The sequence below is a fragment of the Amphiura filiformis genome, chromosome 16, assembly GCF_039555335.1.
Source record: "Amphiura filiformis chromosome 16, Afil_fr2py, whole genome shotgun sequence".
Lineage (NCBI taxonomy): Eukaryota > Metazoa > Echinodermata > Ophiuroidea > Amphilepidida > Amphiuridae > Amphiura > Amphiura filiformis.
This window is the reverse complement of record NC_092643.1, coordinates 17,878,195-17,903,479: the sequence shown is the minus strand read 5'-3', so window position 1 is coordinate 17,903,479 and position 25,285 is coordinate 17,878,195. Positions and strand designations below refer to the sequence as shown.

Genomic DNA, 25,285 nt, shown 5'->3' with positions numbered 1-25,285 from the left:
GCCCTCCAAACATCGTCTTTCGCGTAGCGACACATTTTTTACGCTGACCCCCTAAATTTCAACTTGCTACCACGGGAAAACGAAATGGAGTATGAAGCTCAAATTTTCAGTATTTTACTTTCTCACCAGTATCTAAAACCACACAGGTGCACATCCCAGGAGTTGACATGGATTGGCTCAAGGGAAAGTCCCTGAACAATAATGCTATTATCAATATACGCGGAATTATCAATCCCTCGGAAGTGCTAGAGTTGCCATTTTGTTTTGAACACCAACTTGAAATGTCCCGCGCTTTAAATTTACTATTAATTTGAATACCCGTCCATATATAATATTAAGTTTTGAATGACATTAATTCTCCTCTATTTTGTTCTTTTGAATTATCTTCTAATAGTAACCTGAACACATTGTGTAGTCAATGACGGTTTCAACGATGTCAGACGCTGGACATTTACTCACTAATGACACCCCGAATTGGTTGTTGAATGGGACATTATCAGGCACCACAAACACTATGATTGATGCTGCAACACTGGAAAATAACAGCTATGAGCATGAGTTCTCCCAAACATCCAAGACGACACTGACCGTCCTTATCACAATGGTTACTTTACTTGGACTTGTTGGAAATACCATGGTGATATTGATAGTTGCGATCTACTCAGACATGCATACCTTAGTCAATTTCTCTTTTGCCAATTTGGCTCTTACTGATCTGACATTGTTGCTGTTAGATGGTATACCGACTGCGGTAGATACTATAGGATTAAATGTGTCGGCTAAACTTGGATGTGCTATTCCTATTTATCTGCAATACGTAAGTATAACATAAGGCAAAAAAAAACATGTTTGTTTCCAGTAGCAGGTCAAAAAAGTCAAATGCGAAATGCGGTTTTTATTTTAATTTTTTTTATAATCCATGTCTTCAAATGAAAAAAAACAAACCTTTTTTGCGGCAAATTGGAATGAAAATTTACAGTGGGTCTCTCCGACACACACAAAAATTATATTTCTTCATATTCAAGAATATTTATTATCCCCTTTCAACCTGCAGATTAAAAAAGGATTAAAAAATGTGTGATGTTTTCTCCAGTAGTTTTTCACTCAGCTCGTTTGTTGAGTGATGTGTAAATGTTTACTCCAGTAGTGTTTTATATTATTTTTGTTTTTGTTTCAAAAGTGAACAAAAAATCTAAATGCGCAAAAAAGCCGTCAAAAACGAAATGCGCGCTACAGGATACAAACTTGTGTTTTTTTGGCCTAATCCATTTTACTCTACTCTTCTTAACCTTTTTGTTAAAAACAAGCTCGTTTTAGATCTGTTCATGCCTGGATTCTTTTGTATAGTGCGAGACAGGGTACATGGTCTAAATGTTTCAGTACGAAAAATAAAACAGAAAACAGTCAACAGATAATTAGGAAAAGGAGAGGAAGATACCAGGACCTGCATTCCCAGGTCAAAGGTTAAGGGTCAGTTCGTTAAGAAACTCAATTTTAGCGGCCTCCCTCATCCATTGCCTCATCCGCCATTTTGGTTTGCTGTTTGCTGTGCCTAGTGTCCTATCAATTTCATCTTGGCACATGGTTCTGCAAAAGAAATAAATCTTGCCTCTATTCCTTTATGCTCTATAAAGGCAGATACATAATTTAACCTGTAGCGAAAGGCCTCCAGGGCTACTCAGACAAGACGACCCAATTGTTGGGGTAATTTGACTTTCATTATGGACGTATTACTTGAGGTTTTACACCCTGTCTCGCACGCACATTTGAGCTTTTACCAGATTCTGTATGTATTCGATCAATACCTCGGGGATCTATAGCATGTTCTTCGAAGAGAGTTTTTGATTGAAAATGTCGTGCTTTTAATAAATTGCAAGCAGAAATCGAAGAGTCTATTTGTTAAAGTTGATTGATCGCGACAAAAAAGACGTTTTATGAATCGAAAAACGATTGTGTCTGGTATGCTTCTTATTTTGCTAACTTAATTTTTTAGTTTAAAGCGTGACGTGTAGCTGACCGTGCCTCTTCGTAATGACTTGTAAAGGTCCTGGCCTAGAAAGCTAGTAGATCCTGATCTCGTATAAATTAAACTATACAACATTGTCAACTCCTTCCTTCGTTTGTGGTATATTGTAGCTCCGAAACTGGTACACCCAAATGCTTGATTTTTGTTTTCATAAATGGTTATTGTAGGACAAAGAACTTTTGCTTATTGTTGTGCCTTAGTTATCGACAGGTCCGCATCTCCCATCTATACGCCATCTGTCTTCGGTTCTTCGCTTTAGCTCCACATGCAGCCATCTGTTCATTAGCTCATCCTGTTTTCCAATTTTACTTGTTGTTCTTGGTCTCTTCCCTTCCACCCTTCCTTCTGTCATTTCTCTCGTATCATCCTTGTACAGTGGTTCTCAAATACTTATACCCAGTACAACTCTTCTTTCTACTCCTGATGATATTTATTATTGACCTCTATCCCCACAGCATTGAACTCTTTCTCGTGTATCTTTTTTGTCTTTCTAACTCACTTTTCCCATTCTCTTCCAAACCTACAAGCTGCCAGTCTCCACACATCCTATTTCTTCAGTGTCCAAGTCTGAGCCCCATACTAGGTCACACCTCGGTAATCTTTTTCAACAAGTAAATCATAGTCATGACAGTAATGATGCCTCTCGTAGCTTATAGTTTCATAATCATGATAATACTTAGTTGCAATTATCCCTGATATTAATCCATGATTTCATTCTACAGAGTATTGAATCGTCGGTGTTTTTTGAGACTCGAGACTACCTAGACTACCCCGTAGTCCACTTGCCCATTGTGCATACTCTGGATATTGTATTTAAGCTTAAAACTCTGATTTAATTAATGTGTGCACAATTGATAGATTTTCACATCTGATCTTTTCAGTCACCCTACTCCCTCTGTTTGTTAGCTTCCCAAGTGGACTACTGACTTTGGATTGCGGTTTACATGTTAAAACACGGCTGTCTGTGAGCCTCTATGGATGAGATTGTCGGAAATCTGGCCTACTAAAAGTGGCCATGATGTAATGCATCTTTAAATGGATCTGGCTTGTGAATGGTCGCCCAGATCTCGTTATGGTTTAAATCCTCCAGATACCTGTCATTACCATTAATAACTACATGGTACACAAGTATGCGGCCCTTGTGTTGTGTAATTGCATGAACGCGTCAGTAAGTGCATGAGCGCGTCTTGTATTTGCATGCGGTTAAATTTGATTGATAAACAAGTATGATTGACAGTGTGAGTGTTAGGGACTTTGCCCGTTCAAAATCCCGTTTAAAATTGAAAGTCCATAGTCGATTTTTAACCTGGAATTTCGCGATTAATAAACTGGCAGATTCTAAAATCAGAATTGTTCAGTATTGAAGCGCCTATACAATTATGACATTATGATATGTTGTATTCAATAATATAAGCCTACGTACACTTTACTTTTACTGTCACTAATATAATTATATAAACTAGTATTTTGATGTAATAAATATCAGTATAATTTCGAGTTCAACTGAATGCTTTCATCATGATTAACATTAATAACATGCTTTTATTTATCAAAAATCGACTATGGCATAGTCTAGGTACTACCTATCTATTCGATCTAGGCTATGTCAATCCACTGTTGGATGTAGCCCTCCTCATGATCACTCCATACATTTCCATCTACTGCTACTCTCGCCCATGTTGCACCAATATGTGATGCTATATCATCTCTCCACCTCCTCTTCTATTCTGTCTACCTCTTCTTCTTTTTGCCATTCTTGGTTGCCATTCTAACAATCTCTCTGTCCATCTGTTATCATTTCTTCTGGCAACATGTCCAGCCCATCTCCATTTTGATTGTTTGATTTTTCTCAAAATGTCTGCAACACCGGTCAGCTGTCTGATGGTTGAGCACCTTACTTTGTCTCGCAGTGAGATGTTTAACATTTGCCGTTCCATTGCTCTTTGAGCGGATTGTAGTTTAGTTTCTAAGTATTTAGTTAATGACCATGTTTCAGAGCCATACATCATTGTTGGAAGGACACATTGCATTGATTATATTATTTTCCTTCTGAGTGAAATGGGTATATTTTTGTTGCATAAGATTTCTTTATGTCTTCCAAAGCAACTCCACCCTGCTTTTATCCTTCTCAATACTTCTTCCATCGAACAATCCTTTAACCTCAGTGTTTGGCCCAGATAAATTTTATACTCCTCAACTCGTTCAATTTCCTTCAATGATGATCTTTCAATGATGTACTCGAGGTACATTTCTTCTCAAATAAACCCCAAACCAAAATTTATTACGTACGAGTATTAGGCGAAATGTCTACGGTGAGAATTTTGGCCCATGATTTCTTAGAGCCATTCGGATCCCCAAATTTAGAATACATGCACATGCACTTATAAATATACAATTTTAAATATACCTCGCAAAAAGAGTTCCTATGGCTGATACTAATTCAATTCTTCTGAGCTGCAAAGGGTAGATTATAAAAACCCTATTATTGCTCAATTTTGAGTCAAGCATCGGCCTTCAAAATTACAAGGCATTCATGCGGAAACTGGAATAGCCATCCAGAATAATCTCTGGGGTACAACGACCACTCGAATAGCCAGTGGATTTCGTTCATTTTACCTCGTTATTTCGACTTAATGTTAGCAACTATTTCTAACTGTTGCGATTTGGTAGTTCACAGCATCTTGCGAATGGTAGTGAGCTTTGGCAAAAATTGTATTGATCATTTCATGGCGAGTGTGTAGAAGAATTCAAATATAATATCACAGGTATACTTTTGTAGGTCCTGTGGTTCTTGAGTTATGTTGTAAAGAGGGCTGAAACAACAAGCCTTTTGTAAAACGTACATAAATCATTAACAACAACAAATCAAGCAAGTAGTTTAAGTATATGATATGTAGAATGAACTTTTGCAAAACATCAAAGTGTAATTTTTCAATAATATATTGATTTAAATAATTAAAATCGATTTCTTGGCTGCTTCGACCAACAATACCTCGTCTACCCTTAAATGGACAGAAACCCTTCCCGACAGTTATTACTAATATTATTTCATAATAACAAAATTATAATCGGACGGAAATCGTACATTATGGCTTTAATGTTGTAAAATGTTATGCAATTTTGGTTACTTCATTACAAAGAAGCCATCCCAAAGTATATATTTTGCATACAGCTTATGCAATATTGACATTTCTATGCCCTAATGGATGTAAATTGTAACCCGATGTCGGAAACTCATCACTTTATTTAGAAAGATGTTGCTCGCGCAATATTTTGATCTTAAATGGAATGGTCGATTGAACAATAATTCTTTATTTACGAATGCCGTGAGGTCAAGTGAGTTAGCGATCCACTTTACCTTTATTCAAATACACACAGATTAAAATGTACTTGATAAATTCTACGTTCAATCGCAGGAATATGCTTCTAGTGCTAAAGGAGAAACCGGTGTGAACGTTCTTATTAAAATGTCAAATGTTCTCGGCCTTCCTCATTGACATCACTACCGTTATCATCGCCATCGTCATTATCGTACATCATCATTAATGCCTTCCTAGGCTACTGTACTTTGTATCCTTATGATTCGAGAGGATATTATTACGAGAAAATATATACTCGTATAAGTCGTATTACAATATCTTAACATAACATAACATAACATAACATAACATAACATAACATAACATAACATATTATTATTATTATTACAAAGGCATTTATTAAGCGCCATTTCTAGCGATCACAGCGCATATACATAATACAAGCATAATACATATTAATACATTTTTAAAAACACAAGAATATAAGCAGCATAGTTATTAAAAACAAAATTAAGACAAATTTAAAATAGGCAATTAAAAAGCCTATACATAAAATACACATCAAAATTTTAAAAGCGCGTGGGCAGTGGTGTCATACACAAACTAAAAACGTGGGAAAAGGTGGGTTTTTAATTTCCCTTTAAAACTTGACACAGAAATTGATTCACGCAGGGTGATCGGCAGCTTATTCCATTCCCTTGGAGCAAAAGCCTGGAATGACCGATCACCCGCAGTTACTAAGTTGGTTCGCGGCTCGTACAGTCGTGTAGAATCATGTCCAGATCTCATACCTTCCCTTCCAGGTACGCGTTTGCACAGACAGTCAGAAAGGTATGGCGGAGCTTCATGGTTAAGACACTTGTACACATAGAGCATGTTTTTAAACAAAATCCTGTAATTCACCGGCAGCCAGTGCAGATCAGACAATAGAACTTCCGCATTCTGGTCTCGGGGAACACGAAACACCAAACGAGCCGCTCAGTTTTGAAGCGACTGGAGACGTTTAAGGTCTCTGTTTTTGACCCCGTACAGCAAAGCATTGGCATAGTCCAAACGAGAGGTGATCAGCGACCTGGCAAGATGGTTACAACAGTCAAAATCAATGTACCGACGTATTCTAAACATGTTCCTGAGATGGAAGTTAATAGAGCGACACATATCACTGACATGCTTGGACATGGACATAGTTGTGTCAAAAGTAACACCAAGGTTCTTTACAGTGGGTGAAGCGGCAATTTCTGCATCTCCAATCTTGAGTTTAAGCTCAGGTAAATTGCTTAATTTGTAGGAAGTTGATGTGACGAAAAACTCAGTTTTCTGTTCATTTAGTTGTAATTTATTGCTTGTCATCCAACATTTTACGTCGTCAATACACTTAGACAGTCTAGAAAGAGCACGTTCGTCATCACCAGGTACACGCGGGTCAAAAGAAACGTACATCTGTGTGTCATCAGCATATATATGGTATCTGATGCCATGCTTTCTTATGATGTGTCCCAAGGTATATGTATACATACTAAATAATTGCAGGCCCAACACGGATCCTTGAGGAACACCAAACTCGACGGGCTGAGGAGCAGAAAAATCATTTTCCACAGTCACGCGAAAAGTGCGATTTTGGAGGTAATTTTGAATCAATGTAAAACGGTACCAGAAATGTGAAAAGTGTCTTGAAGCCGGTGAAATAAAATGTCATAGTCAACAGTGTCGAACGCTGAAGAAAGATCTAATAATACCAACAATACAACCCGGTGATTATCAATTTCAGCTAAAATGTCGTTCTTTACACGAAGTAGTGCCGTTTCTGTGCTGTGTTGCGGCTTATACGCCGACTGAAACTGCTCATATAGTTGGTTAGCACTCAGGTGTTTATTGATTTGATCAGCAACAATTCTTTCAATGATCTTTGAGAAATAGCAAATGTAACATAACATAACATAACATAACATAACATAACATAACATAACATAAAATACCATAACATAACAACAGCGCTTAATATAGCGCAATACCAAAAATATGAACATTGCGTTTTACAAACAAATACAAAAATAACAACAGCAAAATACAGTAATAATATGTTTAAAGACCCTTTTTGAAAGATTCAGCTGTGAGAGAAATCCTTAGGGTAGCTGGTAACTGGTTCCAGAGGGTTGGACCAGACACACTAAATGAACCATCACCAATTTTCTTTCTATTACTCCTGGGGATGACAAGGTGAGTAATATCCAGCTCAGAGCGAAGGCCTTTCCTAGGTGGAATCTTAGCTCTTGCAGTTTTCTATGCCAATAACTCTTACATGCGTATATCTGGGACGAATTTGGAATATTCGTCTCAGGTTGTATTTCCGTGTTTGTTTAGCATTTTTCCCGAATTTCGTCGCCAAAATCAAGACCATCATCATACTCATTTTATCATCATCATCAAAGGCACTTGTCGTACTGTTTGATCTTTGGACGTTCTTGTAGTTCACTTCTATCACTATATCCCATTCTGGCGTGCTAGTTGCAAAGTGTTTGCCCAACAGTATCCCGAATTAGGTCGCCAAACTGAATCCCCATTACCATTTCAATCATGTCTTACAGGAGGTTATTCGTGACCAACATTATTTATCCTTCCCACAAAATTCGGGATATATGGGCAGATGTAGAATTTAGATTTTGGTATAATGTATAATATGTATACCATTAAATGATTACGATAATAACTCCTCAAACACTATTTTAAAAACCTTTTAGCTGAAAAGGTGTAGGAGATGAATAAAGTTATTCCTTGTTATGCAAACGAGACATTTATCACTCCGGAGCTTTAACATTGAGATGTCGATGATTGCTCTTTGTTATCATTTCCGTATTCTATGTGCTGAAGGCCGTTTCTACACAGGTGAACGAGCATGAAAAGAGTATATCGCACGAGTATTTGGTGCGAAGTTAATATCACGGACTCAGGGAACGTAATGCCTGTTATTGCAACTGCAAACATTTGATAACTTGAGGCAAATGTCACTTTCTGGAAAGCTGGATAGAACAAAGCCACCTGATGTAATCTCTGGTTGATAGTCTCTATAAAATAGGTAAAGTGGTCATCTAAGAAACAGGAAAATACCAAAAGGTGAGCTATGTTACTGCTGTAGAGAAACAAGATTCGTTTGATATAAAAAGGAAAATAATTCGCATTACGTTTTGTTACCTGGAGAGATTTGATCATGTCTCACCTCCTTCTTCAACCAAATCGACGGTAATAACTCTTGTAGTGAGGGATCAACATTTAACCACACATTGTGATCTGGACAACTCATTGACAGATACGAACCTAGGGAGGAAATTCAATTTTTAATTAATTCTCTTCAGGTAGTGAAACATAATGGTTCGGGAACAACAAACCTTTTTAAGCCGACTTTTAACAATCCATTCCGATTGAACCCAAAGCATGACATAATGTCCCAAAACGTGCTCACAGACAAAGGTACCTCGTCAGCATCAGTGCGAAAGTTCCAAGTGTAATATTCATCCACAGAGGAAACAGAGCCCGTACAACCAGTCAAAGTCTCAGCATCACTCGATAATGAGGGCCGATTGTTCCATGAAATGCGACATGCTAAACTGCTACGCAATTACCGCGTATTTTCACAATCTATCGCGTAATCACGAAAGCACGCAACTCTCTATTGCGTATACGCGAAGGCACGCAGCGCTGGCGTGATGTTACTTAGACACGGCACGATTGTACAATCGGCCCTCATGAATATGCGAGAATTCACACTATACAATACACGGGGACTTTGACTGTTGATACATGGTCTGTAGTAGCCTGTGCATGCATCATAACTACGATGAACTTTCGCATGGTCAATTGTGTATGCGAGAGATGCTTTTGCCAAAGATCCGTCAGTCATATACTCAATGCGAAATAGTGGTATTCATGGTATTGTCTTGTGTAAGAGATTGACTTGTGGAAAGCTCGAAATAGACTTCTTCGACAGTCGTTCAACGTTGAGGAGATTTCTAGCTTGACATGCTCGAACGTAAGTTGCTGCTCAAAGGCCACGTGATCTCATTTCAGATGATTTCTGAACAGGGTTGTGAAAAGGAATATTGATAAAAACATAGAGAGACCTGTTAAATTAATGTTTGTCAAATTATTTAAATTGACCTTAAAATGTTATTGGGTTGTATTACCCTAACCCGCTATTTAGATAACAAAATTATTTCAGAAAAAGAGAATTGTTGATCAATTTTACCTCATAATTTTGTTAATCCATATTCTGAACAGTGCTCGTAATAGCCTTATTGGAGAAATTCGTTGCTCTTACCATGTTTACGTATTGCATTAGTTTACAACCCAATGAATACTTTGCAAATTGATTCTTATCTTCGAAAGTATTGTGGTATTTACAAATCTTTACAGCTTTGTCAAAATATCAAAAAGCTAACTGTTGACATGTTTATGGTTTTGTGGGAACAACTGTCACAACCTTGCGCTCAGACAGATCAAGCATTACAGATCTTGCCACTGTTTTCCGTGTTATATTTCCTCACAGGGAGGATGGCAATTTATTTCTCGCATTTACGGCCCTAGCTACTATGGGCTATTGGCGTTTAACTGACCGCTTATGGGTTCGAATTTCATCCAGCCTAATCATGAAGCTCCCGTGGCCGAGTGGATAAGGCACAGGTCTCGTAAATCTGAGGTCCTGGGTTCGATTCCGAGGCGAGATCACTTTTCTGCTTGTCTCCTTTATTATTTGCGACAGCGAACCTGATAATAAATAATGTTTATTTATATAATTCCCGTCGATCATGCCACTGTTTTCCGTGCATAACAGATCTCTTCCTTTATAACAATGTTTAATGGTAACCAAAGCCAAATACAATTTGTGAAGAAAATAAAATGACGAATTGGAAATGAAGTTGATGCCTACGTTGAGGATAATTATTTCTTCTTGACATTTCATTGCATGCGTTAAGGCATGGACGAGGTGATGAATGTGAAATTACAAACCAATTTCTACCAATTCAAATTTCATTCATCCAATTACGTGACGTGAATATCACTTGCACGGACCATTTCTGTTTTGTATACGCAATTCGGTGGCTTTCTATGGATTTTTTCACCTAAGCCGAAGATGGTTGCGCAATAGATCATGTGAATCTGTTGGCAAGCCGTTGCCCCGGGTTGGGATGGGATCACTCAAATCTAAAAGTGATTAATCAACCCGGAAAACAGACTCTAAAACCCGGGCTCTAAAATGGGTAATTGAGTGTGTGCAACCATCTTCACCTAAGCCGAAGATGGTTGCGCAATAGGTAATGTGAATCTGTTGGCAAGCCGTTGTCCCGAGAAGGGATGGGATCACTCAAATCTAAAAGTGATTAATCAACCCGGAAAACAGACTCTAAAATGGGTAATTGAGTGTGTGTACCTGTTAACGATGCAAATGTCGGGTGCTGCTATGCGTGCTAGCCATAAGCCTCAACATAAAAATTCCAAGTTTTGAGATATTTTGTCAAAATATCAAGAGCTATCTTAACAACCACTGAACCAATACTAGGGTTGTTTGTACTCATCTTAATGCATTTTTCATGATGATTCCAAATATGGTCATGACAATTTACAATTCTGAATTTTATTGAATTTTAATTTTGTTTTAAACTTGTCGTCTACAGTCGACACCAGCGCGGAGAGAGTTAATGTGTAACTTTGAAAACGTTGTATGCTCAAAATATGACCCAAACACTTTTGTATTGCACTGTATATTAAAAACTACTTTGTGACGTTTGACCATCTCAAATTACAAATTACAATGGAGAATTTGGGAAAAGGTTCTGAAATATGTGATAATAAATCCTGATAAAAGCTTTTCCAAGGTCTTCATCGTAAGCACACGACTTTTAAGATACGCACGTTCTTCTGAATTATATGTACTTGAGAGCGAATGTTAAGACCAGCACCACTTATCGCTGGTAAATTGCTAGAACCATTCTCGAACATGCAATTCGAGCATCAAATGATAAAACATGTATTTCTGGGAAGATTATCAAGGTCGTGATTATCAAGGTCGTGAAAGTACGCCTATGTTTGAAACTACTTTGTTGAGTAAAATTAAACGAATGAAACACATTATTGCTCCTACATAAAGTCCTAAAGTATGTCGAATTAATTTGATAAATGCGCTAAAAGGATACAAGTGGTTGCATTCCATAAAATGTGTCGTTTATTATTGAATTAGTGTTATTAGGAGATCACTCGGCTTTCGCGGTCCGTAAATGTATAGATTTTTACATGAAATCTTTGCATGTTGTGGCCACCATAAGACTTCGCGGTAAAACATGTCTCATTAAATAGCATCTCCCCTTGTCCTTGATCTCTTAATAACATTAATTCAATAATAAACGACACATTTTACGGAATACATCCATCAACAACAAAAACGACTCCACATAGACAATATCCAGTAACAAAAAAGTTATACTACTTTTAAATTAGGATCCCAAAAAGGACATTCACATTCAAATGTTTTGCCACATAATTGACATAATTGATTACTTGTGACGTTAACAAATGCATCTTGACTGCATGAGCTGGATAGTTAATTCAGTTTGTGAATAACTGATTCAGTTACCGGATATCAGACAAAAAAGGATCTACGCGTGAATAAATATGACAACCTTATTAGAGGGGAATTAGTCCGCAGGGTGCTTTCAGTGCGTAGTAAACTTAATTTGACCCCATTTTAGACATTGTTTTGTACTGTATCTTTAAAAGTAATGAGGATAGGTATATAAAAGTATACATTTTCAGAAAGGATATGATGCAAGGAATCCAACTAGCACGGCAGATTTCTGCCCAAATTTGATTTCCCATGCCATTTTTTTTCGGTCCACCATAAAAACTCACCCTAAGTATCCAAATTAACAAACTAAAAACACAAAACTAGTAACAGTTTTCTCAAAATTTTGAATTTTTTTCTTCCTTTTAAAAACATGGGTCAAAAAAGGATCAAAATTTTGGATATTTTAAGGTATATTAAAACAAATTGGGAATACTGTTACTGTTGAGTAAGTTGTTATGGTGGACCCGAAAAAATTGGCATTGAAAATCAAATTTGGCATTTTTCTCAAACATAGCTCTTGTTTGCATACTTTTATGTACTTACCATCATTTCTTTTAAATATACAATACAAAACAATGTCTAAAATTGTCCACTTTGAGTGATCTTGCGTGCCACCTAAACCTAAATAAGAACAATATTTGACCTGTAATTGGAGTGAAGACAACCAAATTCTTCGCATCGCAAAAAACCTTTTCCCGAAATAATGTAAACCGTAAAAAGGTCCCGTGAATATCAAATATTGAAATATAATTTGAGACAAGACAAAGAGAGTGTGAACTTTGGGGACCTGACGATAACTTTAAAAGATGGCATGGGTGTGTTTACGTAAATACACGAATAGCCTATGCCTATATACCCGTGACCACCTCATCCCACTTATACCACCACCTGCCCGCTCATCACCCTAACACTTCTGCAACCACCACACAGTGTCATCGCCCCGATATCTTCATGGTAGAAATCGCCATGGTAGGTTGAATCCACAGCCACGCTTGGCCTTTTTATTCCGACCTTCATTAATATGAGACGCAGTAGCCAAGTGACCTGACTAAGGCTACTGACAATAGCCGGGGTAATTGATTTCTCGCTTGTGAGTAAGCTTGTATACGACATTGCGGTCAATGGTCATACTGCCTCCACTGGAGTAGTGAGTGCAGCTATAGCCTGCGCGCTGTAGTCCATACAGGACCAACGCAATATAAAATTAGAATTTTGGTCAGATTTTGAGTTCAAGACGCACGGCCTTTTCTCAAGACGCAAACTAACGACTATCATATCTGTTCAACACGTATTTTCAAGTGTATGAGACCAGATCTGGTTTCTTGAGACGAAATCATTTAAGGGAGATATTCATCATTTTCCACCCCGGTATCCGAAGATTTTCGTCTGATATCAAAATCGTGCATAGCAATTCACGTGTATCGATCCCGGGTATTTATTTTAATATCTCTGCTGCACCAAATAATTATTAGCCAGGCGGTGTCGGTGTGCACCATGGGTTCATGACACTCTTGACCCACACTAACGCCGCCATAAACCACTTAACCCACCATAATCTCCTTAACCCACCATAATCCCCTTAACTTCCACTTTAAACTTCTAAACACACCATAAACCACTTAACCCATCATAAACCCCAACCAACTCTTACACCCCTTAACCAACCCCGGCACCCCTTAACCCACCTGAATTATTAACCCACCACAACACCCCGTAACCCATCGTAACACCATTGGCGCATCATAACATCCTTTAACCCATCATGACATCCCTTAAAATGATACATGTGGTTAATGCATTTTACAATGTGTATCATTGAATTAGGTCCATCAGCTGAGGGAGTCCCGTGAGTATTAAATATTGAAATAGAACGCGAGATTGTGGGCAAAGAATAACAAAATTATAGTTTGCGTGAAATCGTACATTATGGCTTTAAGTTGGGAAATGTTTTGCAATTTTGGTCACTTCTTTACAAAGAAGGGAACCCGAAGTAAGGAGTATTAATTTTGCGTTCAGCTTATACGATATTGACATTTCTATACCCTAATGGATGTATATTGTAACCCGATGTCATAAACGCATCACTTTATTTAGAAAAATGTTGCTCGCGCAATATATCAATTTGTAAGCTTTCTATAGTTCATTCATTTACAACCGTATGACAAAACAGGCGAAAATAGTAACTTTTCGCACAAGATTTACAATTTAAAGAAAATTGGCCATTGCTCATTAAAATGAAGCTAGCATTTAATGACACAAATATTGTAAGGAACGCTTGAGGTTTTGACTTTTAAAACCTACAAATGTGCTTGGATAGGTAGTTTTCCAGATTTACCACATTCGCCTTGCTATAACATTGAATTGAGTTATCTGTTGACCTAATGGGGAAAAGTGTTTTTAGGGGAAGTGTTAGCTTTCGTTTGATATAAAAAAATAAAAGAAAGAATTCTGATTGGATGAAGGGAACACTTGAGGTTTTGACAAAAACTAAGCACAGAATCCTATTTTCCACTAGATCTCACACAGCTCTTATGATGATATGCACTCACCCGTGTAGTATTACACAGACTGCGTAATAGACTAGACTCGCTGTTCTGGAAAGGGGTGTGTGCTCGGTTGTATCCAGGTGGAAACTGTGTGTAGATGCATTTATAAGAGAATCGTTTTTGTAGTCATACCTTTTCATATGTATTTTGATCTTAAATGAAATGATCGATTGAACAATAATTCCTTACTTACAAATGCCGTAAGGTCAAGTGAGTAAGAGATTCACTTTACCTTTATTCAAATACACACATATTGAAATGTACTTGCTATAATTCAATTCTAATTCTATTGGAATATTCGTTTCATGTAGTATTTCCGTGTTTGTTTAGCATTTTTCCCGAATTACGTCGCCAAAATCAAGACCATCATCATAATCCTTTTATCATCCTCATCAAAGGCACTTCTCTTACTGTTTGCTTTTGTAAGTTCTTGTAGATCTATTGCTATTATAATCCCATGCTTACGTGCAAGTCGTAAAGGGTTTGCTCAACAGTATCCCGAATTAGGTCGCCAAACTGAATCCCCATTACCATTACAATCATGTCTTACATGAGGGGGTTTAATTATGTATTACGACTGCTGTTTTGTTGTTGGATGACAAAGTCGTAAAATGCAAAAATGAAAGCACACTGTTAATAAAATATGTGTTATCCAAACATAGCATAAAAATACATAAGAGTGCATTCCTATGACGTGCGGCCCTTATTTGTGACCCACATTATTTATCCTTTATTCTTTTCCCACAAAATCCGGGATATATCGGCAGATATAGAATTGAGATTATGGTTATGTATGCCAATAAATAATTACGCTAATAACTCCTCAAACAAATCTGCACGTTTTGGCTGAAAAAGGGTAGGAAGCTGATAACTCATACAACAATATATAATTACATGAGAAACCAGGTATCAACTAACTTCGATAGTAAAACTGGGACTAAAACAAGGATCATCTGGGGGCCACAGGCCATCATTGTACTGGGCATTGTGTACCAAGTATATGGACCCTGAGGCTACTTTAATTCTTGAGCTAGAGGCCAGGGAACCTATGGTAAGGAGAAGGCGAAGTTGAAGACGAAGGAGAAAGCGACGAGAAGGGGAAGGAGAAGGCGAAGTGAGAGGCGAAGGAGAAGGCGAAGGGGAAGGAGAAGGAGAATATTATTAAAGGACAACGGGTAAAAACAATATCTATGTAACGTTACACGGCCATAGATAATTGTATTGTATTGTATTGTACTGTATTTTATTTCATTCACAAAATCGTGGCCAAAGGCCAAATTACATGTGATTTACATTTTACATTTATAATCAACATGGAATATTGCACATACATCATAAAACATCAAATGTTAAAAATTAAAAGCGATTTTTAAGCTTAACTCAGAACCCCCCCCCCCTACATACATACATAAGGCTGAGCTCACACAGGAGTATACTAGCTGCATACGGCACACATAGGAGTATAATAGTCTCAGATATTATGTGAACTCAGTCGGTCGAAATATGGCGCACATCGCACAGCGAAAACCGCACACCGTCACACAGTGTCATCGCCCCGATATCTTCATGGCAGAAATCGCCATGGTAGGTTAAATCCACCGCCACGCATAGCCATTTTATATCGACCTGTTTAATAGTTTTGTGTCGCATAAGAGCCGAAGGACATCTGACTAAGGCTACTGACAATAGCCCGATTAGCCCGGCTACTGTCCTCGCTGTGTGTTAGTCAAGCATGGTACACCATAGGTCATATGGTTTTAGACTACCTTCACGATTGGCCTATACACTGCGCTATATAATTCGGCACATATAAATCAAAATTATTGTCAGTTTTTGACTCAAGACGCAAGCTAGTATCTCAAAGCGCAAGCCAGCGATTATCATATCTGTTAGAAATATATATTCAAGTGCAAGGAACCACATCTGGTTTCTTTATACGAAATCATTTACGGGAGATATTCATCATTTTCAAACCCGGTATCCAAAGATTTATCGTCTGAATATCAATCGTGCATAGCACATCCACGTGTATCGATCCCGTGTATTAATTTCAGTGTCTCTTGCTGTATAGTGTAATAACCGGGCGATGTCGGTGTGCGTCATCATCCCTATATCTTCGTGTCAAAAATTGCCGTGATAGTACGGCGAATCCTCTCGTTTTTCAATAGCTACGCATGGCGATTTTGTTCGAGATAGGCCGAGCGACTCAGGCTAAGCATAGTACGACTATCATATGAGATACCATCAAGTTCTATTCTACACATTATTACGATTTGCGCATGCTCTAGTATCCCATATGGTGTTGCTATTACAAGGAAATTCGATTTGTTTTGAGGTAAAACCAAGGTTTTGTTTTAAATACACTAACTTGAAATTAAATACACTAATTAGCGGCCATCATTGTTTGCTCTGAGTACATTTTTACTGCATTTTTGGCGTTACGATTTTTAAATCGCAAGTTAAAATTGTGATATATTTAGTTTTGAGAATTACAATTATATAAAGGAACACATTTATGATCCAGGCGCGTGTATAATAGAAAATTCGATCACACATGTATATCACAATGCATATGTAAACTTTCTTTATCTGTGTCAACAGTAGAATATTGATCATCATACTGCAGTTACTGTCCGTTTTCCTATACACAATACACAGTGCTCTTTCCCATTGACGCGTGACCTCTACAAATAGCCTACGTTAAAAGTATGGGGATATACCTAGTTAACGTCGCTGTGTGAAAAACAAGCGGCCAATATTAAAAGTACTCTTCTAAAGTTATAGAAAATATAGTTTTGTAACATTTTTTAAATTTTTAGCTAATTTAGATGTTTGGAAATATGCGTACTTTGGTGTTTTAGTTAATGTTATAGGTAATAGTACATTGCCTAGTTAACGTCGCTGTGTGAAAAATAACCGGCCAATATTAAAAGTACTCTTCTAAAATTCTAGACAATATAGTTTTGTAACATGTCCTAAATTTTTAGCTAATTTAGATGTCTGGAAATATGCGTATTTTGGTGTTTTAGGAAGGATATGTAAACGACAGATAACACCAAAAAATATGAAGAAATTATTTCCAAACCGTGTTAAGTCTGCAAACCACCATGTTTCTCATTTTCAAGAACGCTGGTTAACAATAAGCACGTATTGTCTCATTTCGTAAACAAAGACCACACACAATTGTTCTCTAGCGCTCGCTTTATAATCGTTCACCCAACTGAAAGTATAATCCCAGCTCATTGCTCCATTGTACGTGTAAAGCAGACACATATGTTGTGTGTATTTAACCAGAGAAGATATGATTTAATCAGTTGAGCTGTGTTCAATGAGTGTTATCTTGGTTTAATAGCTTTTAATGGGGTTTAAGTCCTGCAAAGGTCGAATTGAATTCTACTGTAGACATGACTGCATCATGTGAAGCTTTATGAAAAAAATGTTTATAATATAGCGTGTTGACACTGTGCACCGTACACCGCATACAGCACAATCCCATGTGAATTCAGCCTAGGCTGCAGAAGAATCAGATAAACTGGAAGCTGGCAAACACATTAATGCTTTATTTAGAAGCCTGCACATGAATGGAATGGAACTATCCCCATATCTCTTGGTTCTTTATCTGAATTCCTGATAGACTTTTGTTTGTCTTAATCTCATACTATGGCTACTCCTGTTCATGGGGAACCAATCAGAGTATCGTTCTGACTCATCAGAACATTCAACTGCAAATTTGGTACAAAGTTGAAAACGCTTGCTGGACAGTCTTTGGAGTCCAGTAAGTTCCAAAACTTCTGTGTAGGAATCATACTTGATACCCAGAATAATTCGGCAGGCACGTTTCTGGATATTCTCCAGCCTGTCAGATTGCTCGGCAGTCAGACTACCATGCCAGACTGGGGTGGCATATTCTACCACTGGGCGCACATAAGAAACAAACACAGAAACTAGGTCCTCAACTGTAAGTCCAAATCGTTTCAAACGATTAAGCATGCATAATAGCCTACGGCAACCTTTGCTGATCATAATGTTTACCTGGATATCCCAACTCAGATTTGATTGGATGTTAAGACCCAAAATTTTGGTCTCAGTAATCACCTCAAGCTCCTTCCCACCAATCTTGAGAATAATTAGACTAGGTGGACTAGGTGGATAACATGCATTCGTACATATGCGATATCTAGCGACGCGCGTGATTGGTCGAGAGCCGAGCATAAACAACGTTAATGTCCGGCTGCTTTCGGTATCAAAAAGACGAAGGAAAGTCGCATTTTAAGAACGTTACATCTTATTAATGCAATCACTGAATGTTGGGGAATGTTCGAACGGGATTCTTTAATAAATTGAGGGCATGAGGTTGAATTTGGTACAAAGGTACAAAGGAAATGCAGTAGAATTCACTTGTTTGCGAACCACTTTTAAATATGTTAAGCCCTCTCAGACGTTACGGTGAGTGGAATGGAAAGCAGCCATATTTTCTATATTTTGGTCGTTTTCCCATCCCCCGAGAAAAATCAACACATGGAGCGAAATGACATCTCTTATTATAATATAAATATCAAGCCTTGGAATCTCCTTTTCCATGTGTGTCAGCTTTATTTGTCTCAATATTTGAGTACCAACAATGCTAGGTCAATGTCAGTCTGATCGCCTTAATAATATATTCTTAAACACTTCCTGAAAGTTCCTGTCTTATTGGTTCTTAGCCGTGTGATATGATACGATATAACACGTTTCAGAGCGTGTGGGTCGACGCGATACATGTACGCGATATTTGAACCAGTCGGAGGTGCATAAAACAATGGGACTGGTCGATTCTAAGCCCAAGGTAAAATGTAGGATTTGATTAAAAAATTTGGTATACTTATAATTAATACTTTTATTTGAATTGAAGTGTTTGAAAATGAGAATTATTAATAAATGTAATGCATTTATCGTCTCATATATAACACGAACGACATCATTATTTTTTGCTTGCCTTTTCCAACATTTTTAATGACAATATTGTGTCATAAAAATAGCGAAAATCACAGGATTTTTTTCTCGTGTATGAAATAGGTTAATAAATGTGTATCACTTGTTGTTCGAGAAATTGTACAAAATAATGCACTTGTACTGAGATGTCGATGCATCTAATGCACTCCCACCTTCGGGGCTCGTGCATTATACGCATCAACATCTCAGTACGCGTGCATTATTTTGTACAATTTCACTCCCAACATGTAATACGCATTTATTAACCTATAATTAGTATTATGAAACGTAATACTATGGTCCTGATTTCAAGGAATGTTTATAGAATTTCGAATTACTACAGATACAATATTGAAAACATAATAAAAATATTAATCTAGGTTTTTTTTTTACTTATTTAACTTGCTTTTCTTTTGTTATATATCCATTTAGGTGGTAGCCGAAGTAACTAGCTTGACGTTGGCATTCCTGTCATGGGATAGATACCGTCTAATCGTGAAGCCACTTCAATCCTTGAGCACTAGATCATCCAAGCAAATCTACTTGATTATGTTTTTGATATGGATAGGTAATGACTCGCTTACAAAGTATCAGGATCACAACTGGTTGACTAATCTCATAGGGCAGCTATACGTTAAGGGATCTAGAATGAGCGTTTATGGCGTTTCGACAGTATTTTTTGTGGGACATGAGAGCACCTCAGACGTATCGAATTGCATTCTGAATACGAAGCATGTCTTTCTGATATCAAATAATTTTCCGATATAATATTAAAATTTATGACAAATTATTAAAATTTGATATTTGTCAAATTTTTGATATTTAACAGTCCTCGAAATTAATTTGATAAATCTAATGATATATTCTTAAAGTGTATGTAGCTGGGAGGAAAAGCCGACGATCAATTGAAAATTTTGACCTTTTATATTGAAGATTTGGATTTTTTTCCCCAAAAGACCTATTTTTTTTGGTGTTTTGGGAAAAAAATCCATTTCTTCAATACGAAAGGTCCAAATTTTCAATTGATCGTCGGCTTTTCATCCCACCTACATACACTTTAAGTATAAATCATCAGATTTATAAAGTTTACTTCAAGTACTGTTAAATATCAAAATATCAATTTTAATGATTTGCCATAAAATGTGTATTACATTGCGAATTTCAAAAATCAAAATTATTTGATATCAGAAGGACATTCTTCGTATTCAGAATGCAATTCGATATGTCTGATGTGCTCTAATGTCCCACAATAAATACTGTCCAAACGTTCATACCCCTTCCCTTAATCTAAGCTAAAACTGGGAATATTAGCTGAGACCTAAATTAATTCTTTCTTCTATATATATATATAAAACATCGTTAACCATTTATGTCTACATTCCTTAAAATCAATTCATACACTCATAGATAGTGAGAACTAATCAGAGCAAACGTTACTGAAATACGAGGTGTACATAAATATTGTACAATTGCAAGGCCACGCACTCCGCGTAGTACTTGCAGTGCTTTCGGATGCGTTCATTTTTCATATATTTGCTTGCATTTTCCAACATATTTAGTGACCATTTTGTAATAAAAATAGCAAAAATCTCGGGAAATTGGCGGTTCTCCATGTATGAAGTTAATTAATGAATGCGTATATCACTTGTTGCTCGAGAAATTGTACAAAATAATGCACTTGTACTGAGATGTTGATGCGTCTAATGCACCCCCCCCCCCTCTTCGGGACTCGTGCATTAGTCGCGCGCATCAACACATCAGTACGCGTGCATTATTTGTGTACAATTTCACTCCCAAGTGATACCCATTTATTAACCTATATAAATAATAAGACGAAATACTAGTATATAAGATTCCGCTGAGATTCGAATCAGCGATGCAAGGAATGTGAGGCAGACCATAGTCAATCCAATCGAAAGATCGGGTTTCATGGATATAGATGGTTGATGCGCCGATTGACACCCCCATTTCCCAAAATGATGTGTCTCATTAAGCCCTACCCAACTAAAACTTAAGGCCTGTGATGGGTTTTCTTTGGTTTAGCCCCATCCCCCATGCATGGTGGTGTGCCATCCTCACTGTTCTCTAACCATCGTGTTTTGTTTTGCTTCTTTAATATATCTCATCATAGACTCATTTCTATAGAGTCTATGATCTCAACCAATCCGAATAAGTTGATCACTTGTGGTCATGTTGCACAAGTTAAGAATGAAATATCTGACATTCAATGTAGAATGTAATGAAGCAATTTCTGTACTGTACAGCCTGTCTCAAAAAAAATTGTGCAAGTGAAAGGCGCCCTCTTTGGCGATTAGGAAAATACCGTTGTGACATGATGCTTACATCAACGTCAAGGGCACAGTCTTAGCTCTCAAATACCCTTTGTTCTGTTCAATTTGCTCTTTTTAATCTCGAGATATGTTTAGTTAAGAACGAAAGGGTAAAATCACAATTGTGCCACTTTTACTAGGGAATAGGGCTGTACATGTAAATCAATGATTGCTGATGCTGATGCGTCTAATGCACTCCCCCCCTTCGGGGCACGTGCATTAGACGCATCAACACCATCGCACATTATTTTGTATAATTTCATTAATTTGTCAAATTTCATGAACTTGTCAAAGTTCATTAACCCGTAATTGTGTAATATTTGTTTGTCTTTTAACATATCTTGAATGACAAAAAGAACAGTATTTACCATGTTAAAATCATTGACATGCACATGTATTTAATTTTACAGCAGAATGTGAAATTTATTTATCGTTTAATTTGTCGTAAAAGGAAAAAGAGAATCATTATACCTTTATCATGATAAAACATTAAAAACTATTTTGTATTGTTGTGTAATTGATGCATTCGTTTGATTTCACGAAGGAACTCTTGATAAACTTGATGATATCATTGATTATTGATTCCCTAGTAAAAGTGGCACAATTGTGATGTTACCCTTTCGTTGTTAAGTAAGCATATCTCGAGATTAAAACAAGCAAATTGAACAGACTAAACGGCATTTGAGAGCTAAGACTATGCCCTTGACGTCGATGTAAGCATTATGTCACAACGGTATTTTCTAATTGCCACAGAGGGCGCTTTTTACTTGCACAATTTTTTTTGAGACAGGCTGTATATTGCAAAATTGTGTTTGTCATACTTATGGGTCCATTAATTTTGCCTCATAAATAAGACGATTTAGCAAAATTGTATAAAATCTTCATTCACTATAATAGTCAATTATAAAATATAAAGAATGTGACACAGAAATATGCTACTAAAACTATATACCTTTGATGTTGTATTAACTACAGCTGGACCACAAAATAACATAAGCTTATGTCTCATAGCTGCTGCGCGCGTTTGCTTGGCGGTGCGTATCATTTTGTCTAGGAGTATTGACGGCTTTTTTCCTAAAAACAAAAAAATGTCGGTAAAATTTCAAAGTATTTGTGGGAAAAATTAGATGATTAACACTTTCAATTAGTTAAAATATTTTCATTATGCATTATGCCTAAAGAACTTTTTAGGTCTGTTTTGTATAATACTGTGTTTGTGAAGAAAACTGCTTTAACCATTTGAAATATTGGAAGTTACGTCGAATTTATTGAATTGTGACATTTTCTACTTGGCTGTTTTTATGCGTTTCGCACTTATTTTATTCACGTTTTGTCATGTAATTTCAGCGAGACCTGAACGGACTAGACAACATGAAACTATTAACATCGTAAAATCATTAGAACTGGCAATAATGTTGTCAAACATGCTTATATTTCTACTGTTTTGACATTAGAATGATATCTAACACGTACAGCCTTTTCTGCTGATGATGGTAGCTGTGATGTAACTTGATGTTACCATGGCAAATACAATTCCAAATGACAATCATTTCTATGAAATTTAGTAATATCTACCTCAATTTGTTAGATTACAGCTATAAGTTACTTAACTTTAGGTTTTCCAATAAAGAATTTCCTAAGTTATGCAATGTTTACAATTTTCCAAATGTTATAATTCCAATAACAGTCTAAAGTGTCTATGTTCATATCAATCTTACTGCTTTTTATAACCTGTGCTTAAAGTTTAATATGATCACTTAAACTAGTACGTTGTATAATTATTGTGGTCTGAACATTTGAAATAGCAATTAAGGCTCGCGTTTTCTTTAAATAGTAAATTTAATGAAATATAAATTCATTACAATTGCAATGGCTCCTAGAATATTGCTTACTCAGCAATAACTGGTTGGGTTTCAAGTGCATGTTATAATGTGCCTCAATCTACTTCCTCTTAAAGAAAATACAGCACTATTTTTGTGGTGATTAAAAAAATATTATCCTGTTTTGCCAAATGAAAAAAAAATCCTAATCCGGGAACAACTATTATGATATTTAGTCCCAATTTAGGAGCTTGTCGACCTATCTGTTGCCAGGGACTTATGAAGGCATTTGAATTTATATGGTAAATGACATAACTATAGTTTGATATTCAAATAGCTGGGCGGACCTTAACGGTCACGATTTGCTTCGGGGAAATTCACTGATTCATACCGCTTATGAAAGTGGGCGGCCTTCGACTGTACAGGTTGAGTGAACATGAATAGCCAGCAACGTAGTAATCCAAATGATGTGACAGGAAAAGGCCTTGGCTATAATAGCACGACTATAAACGTGCGGACATTATATCAGGATTGTTGATTCTTGGAATGTAATGTGATTTTTGGAAATAAAGGAAAAAAAAGAATGTTTTTAGGGTGTTTTTTGTACGCTATGACAACTGATTAGAGCAAATCAGCTTCAAAGTACGAATTAGAATTTTAACATTTATATTGCGATTTCAATTTATTGTTAATACTCTACCAACTGCTCACATGCACGTGATTAACGATCAAGTTTTTACGGGTTCGCCGTCGGACAATTAGTTTGGTCACACGCACTCGATCACTGGAAATTAAAGGAAAAGACCAGTGTATCGTTAACTTGAAATTGCGTAAGAGACTGGGGTTTTTAAATGCGCAAAACACAAAATATAAGATATTTTACTCAAAATTTTGTCGGTACACCTTTTAGCGCGCCAATCAAGGTTTAATTATTTTAATCTGATGACGTATTATAATTGTTTTCTTCTTTCTACAGCTTCATTTGTGATACAGATCCCAACAGCATTTGTGCCCGCAGTGTCGCCTGAAACCGGTTGTAACGAGTTCGGTCAACCCTGGGGAGAAAGTCTATTCTTCACATATGCCACTGTTACTTTGTATATCATTCCTCTAATAGTAATCATTCCATGCTACACAGGCATTGCTATTAGCATGACCAAGAAAACTTCCGCTACTCAGAATGAAGATTCTAAACGTTTAGCACAGCGTAAAAAGACGATCAAATGGGTTTTCATCGTAGTGTTATTTTACATTCTGATGTGGTTACCGATTCATGTGGTCCATATGTGGATGGCGTTTGACCCAGTTGTTACCTCGCAGACTCCATTGTATATAGAGCTCCATACAGTGGCGAATGTACTGATGTTCATCAACAGTAGTGTTAATCCGTATCTGTATACTTTAGCTGGGCCTTCGTTTCGTATGCATCTCAAAAGTATTGCTTATTGCTGTTGTTGCGGTTTATTGGTACGAAGGAAAACAAAAGAGTGTCTTTCACGAAGTGAAACATCAGGCTCAACGTGGATGTAAAATGCGTTTGCTCGTGCTATTAGAGCCCGACAGACATTGTAAACGTAAACGTAAATAGAAAGCAACATTACACTTATATACTAAAATTAAAATTGTACTACATCACTAGCAACAACAATCTTCAGAGCC

The 25,285-nt window shown here is 36.9% G+C and overlaps 1 protein-coding gene across 1 annotated transcript; it reads left to right on the top strand.

Moving 5' to 3' along the window:
- Positions 1-429: 429 nt before the first annotated feature.
- LOC140135666 (mesotocin receptor-like) lies at positions 430-25,285 on the top strand. Its single transcript, XM_072157248.1, has 3 exons — positions 430-817; positions 19,909-20,044; positions 24,603-25,285. The coding sequence occupies exons 1-3, from the start codon at positions 434-436 to the stop codon at positions 25,154-25,156; spliced, it is 1,074 nt and encodes a 357-aa protein (XP_072013349.1). The 5' UTR covers positions 430-433; the 3' UTR covers positions 25,157-25,285.